The sequence below is a fragment of the Parasteatoda tepidariorum genome, chromosome 5 (genome assembly GCF_982258835.1).
Source record: "Parasteatoda tepidariorum strain Cologne lab strain chromosome 5, Ptep-v5.0, whole genome shotgun sequence".
Classification (NCBI taxonomy): Eukaryota; Metazoa; Arthropoda; class Arachnida; order Araneae; family Theridiidae; genus Parasteatoda; species Parasteatoda tepidariorum.
In genome coordinates, this window is record NC_141759.1 from 112,659,890 (window position 1) to 112,673,597 (window position 13,708).

General features: G+C 30.8%; 1 protein-coding gene across 10 annotated transcripts in view; it reads right to left on the reverse strand.

Annotated features, from left to right (window-relative positions):
- Positions 1–13,708, reverse strand: part of LOC107449579 (muscle calcium channel subunit alpha-1) — a 201,325-nt gene that overhangs the window by 34,341 nt on the left and 153,276 nt on the right. For 7 of the 10 annotated variants that reach the window (XM_087164834.1, XM_087164831.1, XM_087164829.1 and 4 more), the window contains 6 exons: positions 12,823–12,906; positions 10,234–10,305; positions 6,367–6,489; positions 3,541–3,606; positions 2,174–2,265; positions 1–145 (listed from right to left, as the gene is read on the reverse strand). The exon at positions 1–145 is cut by the window's left edge and continues 12 nt beyond it. In XM_087164834.1, coding sequence (XP_087020960.1) covers positions 1–145; positions 2,174–2,265; positions 3,541–3,606; positions 6,367–6,489; positions 10,234–10,305; positions 12,823–12,906 — 582 coding nt within the window. The remainder of the gene's footprint in view (positions 146–2,173; positions 2,266–3,540; positions 3,607–6,366; positions 6,490–10,233; positions 10,306–12,822; positions 12,907–13,708) is intronic. The other 3 variants (XM_087164832.1, XM_087164828.1, XM_087164830.1) reach the window with 1 other exon arrangement.

Here is a 13,708-nt window from a genome sequence, read left to right on the forward strand (position 1 = left end):
AAGAATGTAGAAAGAAACAAAATATGGAATGGCGAACTCTGTTCCGCACAATCCATTTGCATCATCAGATCTTGGATCACATTTAACATCTGGATTACTGACACAAGACATCATGATCTCTTGCCACGCCTCACCTGTAGCCGATCTAAAACACAGATCAAATTACATTAATCGCTTTTTACATAAGAGGTTACAATGGAGATTATTACGGTAAAAATATTACTTAATATTTTCATAAGGCAAAATTAATAGGTTTCAAGGCGGCTAAATATATAGTGTAGATTAATAAAGATATTTTGTCCTAAATGCCACTTTTTTTTTTTACCGAAAATGCACCCCGCGTGCTCCAAAATGAGTACTATGAGCAGCGACGGCTCAGGGAGTGGAACGATTTCCTTCCAGTGAGGTAAGCCGCGTTTGAATTCCAGTGATTGCTTGTCATTTCGAATTCAGCACCCGGCTTGCACTGACCACAGTCTTGACGTGAAATATCCTCAGAGGTAGATAGATCATGGGTTAAAGTCCTTTTGCAATCAGGCTAACCGTGGGAGGTTTTCTTCATCATGTAATGCAAATGAGTTCAATCAAAAAGTCCTCCATAAAGGCCATTTTCTCCCAATACTTGATCAAGGAGTTCCCTTGTCTTCTGAATTGGGTTCAAAATTACAAGGTCATGGAAATGAACATTGATGCTATAAATTTAAAGTTGGGTCGGCTGTTCAACGATGGTTATAAAATAAGTACTAACAACTTGACGTATTATAATTAAACTTTCATCATTACAATTATTTTAGATTCATTTTTAAAAAAAAAAAAATTTGTGTTTGTTAATAATTATAAATTTTATGTTGCATTATTGGTTGAAAAACTGAAAGCCTGAATTTTACTAGTTCAAAAAGTTATAAGCAAAAAAATATAGAAGTTATATGTTTAAAATTCACATAAGAATTCTTAGAAAGGTCAGAAAAATTATTCTTCATTATAGAATTAAACCCTGTATTATTTACTATATTTTGAGAAATATTTCAAATGAAATATGTTACATTAACAGTAGTTCTTTAATAGTTTAGAATTTTTATTTTAATTTTTAAAAGAGTGGCTCCTATTTAAAATGCTACTAATGTTGAAAAAAATAAGCACCTTTAAAGTTTCTTTTAAGCACTATATACATTTACAAAATGTAAAACAGTTTTCAAAGACTTTACATGATCATGATAAAATAACTAGCTTCCGACAAAGAACTCTTTTTTTTTATTATATTAACTACTATAAAATAATCCAGAAAATTTTTCGGTTCGATATCAGGTGGTGGGAAATGAAGCCTGAAATTGAGAATATCTTGCAAAATGCAACAGAGTTGCACATGAGAGTGCAAAAATTTCATCAATAATGTAAAATAATTGGCGCTGTCATACACTATGGACTGACGGTAGGCTGAAATGAATTATGGTTGATTGAATTATGAAAATGTTGACTAGAGCAATGTGAAAACTACACTTTTGCATGATAAGTGGCGAAGATCTCATTTTCGAAAAGGGAAAATTAAGCACTTTTTAAAAACATCCAATAAAAAAAAGCACTTTTAGCGGCTTTTAAAAAAGAAAACCAAAAATAAGCATCTTTAAGAACTTTTTAAAAATGCTACGCACCATGTTTACAGTTTTTAGTTGAAGAAAACTGAATTTTTGGATACCTTGTTTCCGAATGCATTTAGGGCTGGCTTAATAAATCTAGGATGGTAGAATTTTTTTTTTACCAAATATGAAACCAAGATCACCAAATAGTAATTAAGCTGGCAACATTACCATTATAGTTGATTTACAGGTCTTTCCTATGCCTGTTATTATGTGCTGTTAAAGCATGTAAACTGCTAAAATGTGGAATTTTGCAGAAAAGATGCAAGATAAACAGATTCGCTATTTCAAAACGTAAAATATTCAAGATTTTAAGTAAAGAGCATTTTTCGTGTCATACTACATTTTAAAAAATATAATTTTAAAGCATTTGTTTTTATGAATCTTTTAAAAATAAGCAATAATTTTTAGTTAGCTGTGCACGTAAGCAGTATAAGTGATTTCAAGATGTTACTTCTGCACTACTTCCAAATCAAACAGTTTCGTGATTATGTTCATGAAGTTGGATAATCAATTGGAACATTTATAGGTGAACTTACCTAAATAAGACCAGAACAGCTTGAGGGAATGTTTGGAAATTGTTATTGCGATGGATTTCAGTTTCTGGATTAAGAGCAATCTTTCCAAAAACCTGCAGAATAATTTATTTTGAAAACTTATATTTTAAATTTAACAAAAAGGAGTAAACATAATTTTTTTTCATAAAGTCCAAAAAAAAAAAAAAATCTTATCATAAACACAGACAAGACTCTTTGACCATTCATAATCTTTACATGAATTGTAATGAATGCTTAAAATGCCATTCTATTCAATACATGAATTGTAATGAATGCTTAAAATGCCATTCTATTCATTACATGAATTGTAATGAATGGTAGATTTCAAGTCATATAAAGTAATGAAATTTTTTAACTAGTGACAATTTAAGAGTTTAAAAAATGTTTCTTTCATGTACAATATTCTGATAGAGGACCCACTCATTAACTTAAGTGTCAGCATAATTTTACAGTTTAAGATAAGGTGCGGGAGTTGCAGTAGCTCAGAGTACTCTTCTCCCAAAGAGGTGCCCTAGTTTCGAATCCCAATAGTGGATGGTCGATTCAGATTCTGTTCCCAGCTCAGAACAACCACAGTACCAAAATTCTCTGGATGGTAGAATACCTTTGCTGTTGGAATAATCGTAAGAGGGTTGTCCTCTCCATGTAATGGAAATGTTGGGCTATTTTCATCAAAAAATACTTCAGAAAGAATAGATTCAGGAGTTCCTTAGTCTTCTGGGTTAGATTCGAAATTACCAGTAATTTAACATTAAGATGGTTGTCCAAACAAAATAAAATAACGCATCATTAGAATAACACCAAAATATCATGACAAAATTTAGTGTAATGAACACAAGAAGTCGCTTCCTTGCCAGAAATACAATTTGATAAACCCTGACATTGTGCAGCAGTGCAACCATTCATATTGAGCTGTGGTGGCTCTGGGGATAGAGTGTTTGCCTTCCAATGAGGTGAACCGGGTTTGAATTCCAGCAATTGCGGGTCGATAAGAATTCTGAACCCGGCTTGCACCGAACCACAGTGCTGACATAAAAATATCCTCAGTGGTAGACGGATTATTGATATGAGTCCCCTTGTAGGAGGTTTTCGTGGTCGTCTTCTCCTTGTAACGCAAATGTGGTTAAGTTCCATCAAAAATTCCTCCACAAAGGAAAATTTCTCTATACTTGATTCAGGAGTTCCATTGTCCCAAAATTACAAGGGTATGGAGTTGAACATTAGTCGCAAACCCAAAAAATTGGGTCGGCTGTTCAACGATGATTATAAAATAAAATTAAAATAAACCATTGGTATCGTTTGATAACAAAAGCATTATTAAAAAGGAAAGCTTTAAAAAATGCAATTACCTGCATTCCCACAACGGCATAGATGAAAAAGAGCAGTGCAATCAAAAGAGCAACATAAGGTAGGGCCTATAAAGTAAATAAAAGTATATTTGACACATTTACATTGGAATCTCAATTAAATCTATGTTAACTGATATTGTGCATTCTCTTTTCTCAATTTCAATAACATGATGCTATAGAGCTGCCAACTTTACAAATTAGCTTTCAGTAATCAGAAGTACAATAAAACATTTAAGTTCACATAATTTAAAGTAATGCGATTTTAAGGTGTATATACAGTCAAACCCCGCTATAGTGAACATGGGTTTATAGTAAACTTGCGGAATAGTGAACGAAATGTTTGCCCCCGTGCCTTGCTACACACGTATAATGTTATTTTTTGTGGTTATGGTGAACCAAAACAAGAGAGGAAGTTGGATATTATGAACTTTTTTCTGTCTTCGCCTGATTTATTTTCTTCATTTGTTTTGTAACAATTTCGAAATTTCTACTACAAAATATATGCATTTACTGATTTTTAAAACCATCTATACCATGGAATGTAACAACAAGCATTTTTTCTTGTTTGCTTCATAATTGATTAGCTTTATTGAATTGGTTCGGCATTCAAAGAAGCCATAATCTTCCAGTATCTGGACAAATGCTTGAAATCAAAGCGGATGAATTTACTATGCGATTTGGTGAGATTACTTGGAGTACGTGCTGGAATGGATGGTTAAACAGGTTTAAAAATCAGAATAACATAAATTCAGGACAAATTATCGGAGAGTCGGGAAGTGTTTCATATCTGATATTGAAGATTCCTCCTCAGCTAAAGATTACTAATTTTTTCTGTATGCAAGGTAAAGAGTAATAAAAAATAAAAGTTAACACATTTTTCTTACTACATATTATTTTTCAGTCATTTTTGTATTTCATTTCATTGGTCATTTATTTAAAAACTGGGTAATAAAAGGGGAGAGTTTGGAAAGATAAATTAAAATTGTTTGCGGAATGGATATATTGAAGTCCCAGGTATAGTGAACCGAAATTTCGGTCCCTTGAAGATTCATTACAGCATGGTTTGACTGTACTACTTAATTCTATATAGGTACTCAAGATTAATAAAATTATGCATGACGTTACTATCGAATACAAAAAGTAACACTTAGATAAAAGTACTAAAATTAAAAATTATGCAACACTTACTTTATACTTCATAATAAAATGGTAATTTGACTATTTTGAATCGAGGTCTCAGTTTAAGGTCAAATTGGAACAAGCAATTTTTGCCTTTTTATCAGTTTACATTTGAACCACTAACAAATTTTGCTCACAGCATTTCAGATTTGAGTTTATGCTTTTTAGTTGTTCTATACTGAGAAGATTAAGTTAAAGAGAAGTAGTTGGAAAGGGAAAGATAAAATATCTGTTTTTTTTTTTTAATACTTCTTTCTATCAAATCGTTTATTATTTTAAGAAATGTTAAAGGAGTAGAAAAAAGAATATCATAGATTAGCAATAGGTATAGTTTTGTAATTCTTGAAAGTTAAGAGAAAAAAATTAATCTTCAAAAATTGTAATTTTTATTACTTAAACATAAGACTATAATCTTGGCTATGAGATTGTTATAATTCTGGATAAATCATAATATTTCACACCTTTTCAAGAGACCTTCGAATTAAAGAAATATATATTCTAAGTACTGCATATAATAAATATCATTTAATGTGTGTTTTGTCAATTGAATGATTGCTGAAAGAAGATAAAAGATATAATTTTTGTTGTTTCATTATTACTAATGAGATCTTCTGCAAAAAGGAATTGCATTATTTGTGAGAAAAAATATTGGAATGAAGAAAAAAGATATACCAATGATATAAATTCAGAATTGCTTAGTAAAAATGGTTTATTCGGAAGTTGTGCAATATTTTGAAACATTTCAGCAATAGTGAGTCAGGCTGAAGATTAAGGCTCCATAATTTCATGACCAATGCCATTCACGATTGTTGTCAGCTAAACACACAAAGCATATTTATTATTGAACCTGGGTGGGTGCTCGGCGATAAATCAATTTAACACACGCATCATCATGCCGATTCTGGCATTTCAGAGGTCAACGGGAAATAGACCCAAGTGTCCACCATTAAAACAAAATAATAAAATATTGCCCATACTTGATGAGTGAGCTGTGATGGCTCAGGGGATAGAGCGTTCCCCTTCCAATGAGGTGAACTGCGTTCGAATCCCAGCAATGGCTAGTAGATACAAATTCTGCACCCAGCTCGCACTGACCACAATACTGACACAAAATATCCTCAGTGGTAGACGGATCAGGGATTAGACTACCCTTCACATCAGGCTAACCCTGAGAGGTTCTCGTAGTCTTCCTCCTCAGAAATACAATTTGATAAACTCTGACATTTAATGATATTGTGCAGCAGAGCAACTACTGGTATTGAGCCGTGGTGGCAATGGAGATAGAGCGTTTGCCTTTCAATGAGGTGAACCGGACTCAGATGGCTGGTCGATACGAATTCTGCACCCAGCTCGCACAGACCACAGTGACGTAAAAATATCCTCAGTGGTAGACGGATCATGGGTAAGAGTCCAGTTGCCATGGGAGGTTTTCGTGGTCTTCCTTTCCATGTAATGCAAATGTGGGTTAGTTCCACCAAAATGTCCTCCATGAAGACAAATTTCTCCCACTACTTGACTCAGAAGTTCTCTGGTCTTCTGGAGTGGGCTCAAAATTACAAGTTTATGGAGTTAGCAGTCGTAAACCAAAAAAATTGGTTCGGCTGTTCAACAACGGCTATAAAATAAAAAAATAATTGATGTGCGTACCTGAAATGATTTTATGAAAGTCCACAGTAGAGTTCGTATTCCTTCTCCTCTACTCAGCAGTTTCACCAGCCTCATCACTCGAAACAGTCGAAAGAAGTTTATACTGATAATGCTTGAGTTTGGCTACAAATAGGAAATATGATCATTTTATTCATGATATATAGTTTGTCTACGGTAAGAACTCCCCCCCCATCACATAGTCTGAGACCATCTGCTGCTATGAAAACAAGAATAGTGCATTAAAGGGAGGGTAGTTTCTCTTTATTCTAGGGCTTTCACAATAGAACAAAGAAAAATAATCTCGCCGAACCGACTCAAATCCTGTTTTAAATAATGACCCCCACCCCTTCTTTAAATAGCTATATCTCGCTAGCATCACTGCCACGGGTTCAGATGAATGGCATGGGGAGTTCTTACATTAGACAAACTATATTTCTACAAAAAAATAGATTTTATACTTGCCAAAACTTACTAACTGTTGCTAAAGCACACTATGTAACCTAAAAAAGTGCCTTGATATTTGATACAAAAGAAAAACCTTAAAATATAAACATGATACAGCAAGAACAGAAAAAGGGGAAAACAAGAAAAAAACTAAGACTATTTAAAGAAGCAGCAAATTTATTAACAATATTTTCGTTTCCAATGCAACTTCCTGAGGTGAAAAGTATAGGGCCAAAAGCCTACTCATTATAAAATATGTTATTTAAAATGTCTTAGTTGCCACCCGATTGCTCTCGTTTTCGATGAAAATACCTCTCATGTATTGCAAAATATGTGCTTTCAACTTCTAATATTATTTATTAAACAAGGTCTTCATTTCCAGAATAATCAGGCTAATTTTACACTGTTTCAAAATTTATTAAAGGGTTCACAAAGATAATTTCACACTACTTATTTCATTTATGGCCAAAAATATCAATCTACACACAGGACTGCCAACTACCACACATATAATTATCGACAACTAAGAAGTCAACATTTTTATGTAATTTTGCTCATCATGAATAAACTGGTGCGAAGTGGCATTTCTTATAAACTTTTGAATTACTTACCTACAGTGGTGTAGGAAACAGCTTTAAATAAAATTTACAAGCCAAAGCATAAATTTAGTTACCAAAAAAATTCCAAAAAAGCGTATAAGTTCGTTAATATATATTAATCATAAAAATTACAATTATTTCAGATTTATTTAAAAATAAATGAACTTTATATTTGTTAGTAAATATAAGTTTTACATTGCATTATTAGTCAGAAAACTCAAATCTAAATTTCATTTGTTAAAAATGTTAAAAATATTAAAATTTTACATAACCCTACTTGGAGAAGTTGGGAAAATTTTTATTTCAAAAATAAACTATGTAGTGTTTACCATTCTTTAAGAAATGCTTTAACATTAACTATGTCGAAAGTTTCTTTTTAAGTTTAGAATTGTTAAAAATGCTACTACTAGCCTCTGGCTGTGAATAAAATTTCCTAATTTGGCTCTATAATGAAAATTATCAAACATAATACTATTTAATAATATTTTATAGCAATGTTTTATGCTTCAATGTTTTCACCACGGTGTTAAGAGACTCCTAATGAGGTGACCAAGATTTCAATCTCAGCAATGGCTAGTTGATATAAATTCTGCTTTCAGCTTGCACCACCCACATTGCTGATGTAAAACATCCTCAGCAATAGACGGATTTTTCTTTTATTCCTCTCTGTGTAATGCAAATGTGGGTCAGTTAAATCATAAAAAGTCCTTCACCAAGGCTAGTTTTTATTTTATTTTATAACCATCGTTGAACAGCTGACCCAATTTTTGGGTTTACGACTACTAATGTTCAACTCCATAGCTTTGTCATTTTGAACCTGATCCAGATGACAAGGGAACTCCTGCATCAAGTATTGGGACAAATTTGCCTTCGTCGAGGACTTTTTGATGGAACTATCCAGCAAATGCGTTACATGGAGAGGAAAACCATAAAAACCTCTCATGGTTAGCCTGACGGCACATGGACTCTAACCCATGATCCGTCTACCATTCAGGATATTTTATGTCATTACTGTAGTCAGTGCAAGCCCGATGAGGAATTTGTATCGACCAGCAATCGCCGGGTTACGAAGCCGGTTCACCTCATTAGAAGGCGAAGGCACTATCTCCTGAGCGATCACGGCTCACCGAGGCTAGTTTTACTAAATGCCTTCTGGGTTGCGTTCAAAATAGCAAGACTACAGAGTTGATAGTCCACAACTCAGAATCGGGTCAGCTGTTTAATGCCAGTTATAAAATTAAAAGATCCAACAAGAAGAGATGCATAAAGCACTGATCAACAGTACAGGAAAAATAAGGCTTGAAAAAAACTTTCTTGAAATAATGGTATGTTAATAATTCAAATAAAACACATGTTTAATTAACACAGATATATTAATAAAACTAGGAATATAAATATTAGTACTGTTGATGATACAAATCTTATGAATGAACCACATCCAGCATCTGACATCAATTCATAGAATCTAATTTACATTTGAAAAGTTTTTATACATTTTTAAAAGGGCACAAGGGAGTACAGTTACTATTTAACAGTTTCAGATATGGGGTTGATCACCCCTGTATGTTAATCACCAGTATAAGTTGATCTTAATGCTCAAGTATTAAACTAACAAAAACAATTTATTTGGCTTTTTATAAACTGACCACTTGTCAAGTGAACCCACAGGGGATGGCTCGAACTTAATCATTTCAAATAATTGGGTACTTTCACCTCAAGAAGACAACCAATACCCACGCATGACCTTTGACATCAGCACCAGCAAACCTTTATCAGAAAAATGGCGGTATTAAAGTGGAACTAAGTTTCGCTACATAATTTAAGATGCTGATTAAGGTTAAGTTATTTAAATACACAGCACATCGAAATTGTTGAAACATAATTCTTTCAGATTGATTTGTTTCTGTATTTTATTGTAACCATGATATAATTTTTTTTATGTACCTGGCAACTTCGATGCATAATAAGTTTGTTTATGTTCTACATAGCTTTGTGCCTGTCTTTGTGTAAATATATAGTGGTAGAACTAAAATCTTTGCGAAAGAATAAGTTGTGTTACTTAAAAGAATTAGTACTCGACAGGCTTGGCTTACTCGAAACAAAATGGAACGAAAGGTTGTTAACGTCAACAAATGCCACATTTCAACCACCAATCAGGATCGCGATACCCACACTACATCACTTTCAGGTATCAAAAACATGTATTCAACAGCGCAACAAAATAAATCTAGAATCAAAAATATAAATCTAGAATTTAATTTGTAACACAGAATTTAAATTTTGGAATAAAATTTATCAATTTCCAACATAATATTTAAAATTTTAATAGCCTGAAACTTAAATTTGTTTGAAAGTAATAGTTTATTCATGAAAAATTTGTCTTAGTAAGTCATACATTTACACAAAAATTAATAGATTTTTAATGTAATGCCCTTAGTAGTCGATTTGACTTTGCCGTCCTCGTCTTGCAGGAGGGTAAAGGGTACAATGATCCCCCTTTGTCCATTTCCTTGCATTCACTTACACAGATTTTCACAGAACAACAAAAATTGAAAAATGTTATTAAAAAATAGAAAAAGATGATAATAAAACAGGAAGTCATTCACTCAAGGTAGAATCACATGCCCGAAAATAGAAAATAAAACTATCATAAATAAATCCATTATTTACTGCAAAATTGCATTCTTCAATTGACTTTATAAAAAAAAAAAAATCAGGTTACATAGTGTTATACAGGAAATTGGAGCAAAATTTGAAATCTAATTTTGAAATTTTTTAAATTAAAGAAGAAAATCAGATGAAGACAATTTTTGGGTTTACATACAAGGGAAACTGGAGGATCTGGACTTTGGGTAGGACCAGATGACCGGCCTTGACCTGCAACGGGCTGTTTGTCCTTAATAGAAGAATTGTACAGAGAGTTATCGCTTATATAACTTGAAATATAATTTTTCAATACATTTATTTTTTAAATGAATAGGAAAAATATATTTGGGATATCTACTGTCGTACAGGAAGTTAATTTGCAAAAAAAAAAAATTTTGAAATCTAATTCTAAAAATCTAATTTTATTTATTCTTCTTTACTGTCTAATTTAATAAGGAAAGCATACCAAGGCAATTTTTGGAGTGTTGTACAGGAAGTTAGTTATCGCCAAATTTAAAATCTGGTTTTAAGAATCTAAATTATTTTTTTGGAATCACTAATTTATTAAGAAAGGCATATCAAGGCAATTTTTGGGTTACATAGGTTACAGGAAGTTAGTTGGTGAATACATATGAAATCTAATATAAACTAAAATACATAATTTATTAAGGAAAGCAGATCAAGACCATCAAGACAATTTATTTTAAGATACCTACTGTTGTGCAGGAAGTTAGTCACAGCGAAAATCTGTAATCTATAATCATTTCACAGTTTTAGCAACTCAAATAAGGTCATTTTCAAAATTTGGTGTGTTTCAAAAATTATTTCAATGAGAGTGCATGGTTTTTAAAAATATATTAAGCACACTTTTTATACCATTTAAATGTTTTTCACTGTAATTCTTTCTGTTCAATAATTTTTCAGTTTAATTGAATTATTTAGAAGTTTAATTATTTTAGCTAGTTATGATTAAAAGTGTCAGGCCTCTTACCATAATTCCTACAACCTTTACATATTTTAGATAAAGATACTTAAAATATATAATTTAAATATCAATAATATTTAATTTTAATATTAATAATATTATTTAAATTAAAAATAAATAATTCTAAAACTTCAAACAAAATTCGATTTTATTCAAGCTAAAAACCAAATTAAATTATCTAATGAAATAAGTAACATATAAAACTAATCATAGTAAAAGACACAACACAATAAAGAAAAGAAAACTAAATTGTGATTTCTTCTTTATTACGTTGGTTTAAAAGCTTCTTCAACAAATAGAATATTCAAAATGGTTGCTTATTTCAAATATTTGCATATTCTTTAAAGGTAAAAAAATTTTGCCATTCAAATTGTGTGATTCAAAAAAATTTAAATAAATGCATGGATTAAATTAATATAAATAAAACCTGTTAAATCTAAAAAATTGGTGAAACATTGCAGTAGAAAAGTGCCAAAGTAATGTAAAACAAAAACCGATTAAGGACTTTTTTAAGCAAAGACTCTAAAATTCTCATAAAGTATGCTCGTTAAGTGTTTTTAAGAAAGCTTTTTAATTATAATATGAATTGCATGTGGTATAAATTTTGTATTGTTAAACATTTATATAAACTCTTTTTCTTTCCTTTTTCATACTCTTCAATTAAACAGAGTTTTTCGGTTATCCGAGTTAGACGTGGCCCAAATTAACTTGGGACTCTACTGGGATAACTGGGTACTTTTTTTGCTGGACAAAAATTGCAGACCCTGCCTTACAGCAAATTTCTTAAAAATACAATTTCACCTCGTATTTATGTACCTAAAAATATTTATTAATGCGTATAAAGAAGAAACGCATAAAGCTTCCAACACCGTTTAAAAAAAACTATTTTTCAGTCAGAGAACTTATGGCACCAAATTATGAAAATGACCCTTTACATAGAAAATATTTTTGCACTCTACAAATAATGGAATATAAAAAAGGGTTCCCACTCAATTTTTAGAAATAAAATTACCTGATTTTTTCAGGAAAATTTTATATTCCTAATTACATTTTTGTATACATCGCAATATTTCATCAGAAATATATTTTTTCAGTTCAACAAGCATGACATTTCGATAAAAAAACTATGTCAAATATAAAATTTGTAAAAGAATCAGAATTTTACTCTGCAAATTTTAATATTTAGGTTTTATAAAACTTCATTACATAAATTATAGATAAAATAGATAAAAGCAATATTTGCCACAAAAAGTGAAAAAATTTAAAATTTCAATGAAGCATAGTTTATTAAGAATCACATTAGTCAGAAGTTATGCTTCTTACTCGCAATTAAAAACAAAAATAAATTTGTACAGAATGTATAAATCTTTAAGGACTTAAACTGCATGTAAAATTATTGAAAAACAAAAGTCTTAAGATTATTTTTCACAAATTATTCTAATTTCAATAATTGTAAACGTAATTCAACCATGTTGCAAAAACATTTCCATAGGTAATAATTAAAATAGAAGTCAGATTTATTTACTTTCAACATCATCGGCCGCTTATTGTCATCATTAATTTTGAAATTTGTTATTTTCTAGGTTTTGGCCAAAAATTGCATTATTGTTTTTTTTTTTTTTTTTAAATCTCTAAGTCAAATTCCTTGACAATTTCAGGTTTTTCCGATCCAGTGGAAATCCTTATTTGTTATTCAAATAAAAAATTTAGCATTTATTTTAAATGATTGTAAGTATAAAAACTTGGTCAAGCATAATTGAAAAAAAAGGTGAGTAAACTTACATGGACTTCACCATAAATGATATCAATGAAGCTTCCCAAAACAATGATGAAATCGAACACATTCCAAGCATCACCAAAATAATTCTAAAAAGTAAGAAGAAAAAAAAGCACACTATAGAAACAAGTCAGCTAATTACTGCACTTTTTGTATAAATTTTATAGAGTGCAAGATAATTAGAAATGAAAGCTTTCAGAATTTGTGGTAAATTTTAAAAGCCTCACTAAAAAAAAAGTTTTCACAGTGTGGGCTTCAAACAACATTTGAATCATTTACAATTTACATGAAGAAATAACTTTATATTTTAAATTTACAAAATAAAAAGAATACATTAAAACCAACTTAGCTACCACTTTTTTCCAAATAAAGCGTAGAAAGTTAGCAATCCTGGACATGTGTAACATTTGTTATGTTCCCTTGCAGGGTGGCCACTCAAAACAGATTTCAAATTTCCCTGATTTTTCCAGGTAAAAAACTTAAAATTTCCAGGTTTGTATTTTTTTCCTTTTTTTTATAAAGTGTAGGATGTGTACAAGAAAAGTGTCTGTATTATAAAATATCTCATTCAAAATGTCATTTTTTTAAACATATTTTGAAAAAAAAATTATTTTTTCACAAGATATTTTTTTTAATTATTTTTTAATGCTCTGGTACAACATTAATTTTTAAAAAATTAGGACGTGGAGAAAATAATATGTTTAGCTTGCAGAATATATTGAATAATTTTAATTGTTTTTACTGAATTTAATTTGTTACTTTAAGTAATATTTGCTCAAAGTGTACCTACAAAATAACAAAATCAGAATAACCAATAAAACCTTGGATAAGTATTGTTTAATATATTTTCATTAAGGAAAAGAAAACCGTTTCAGGTGATTATATATCAAT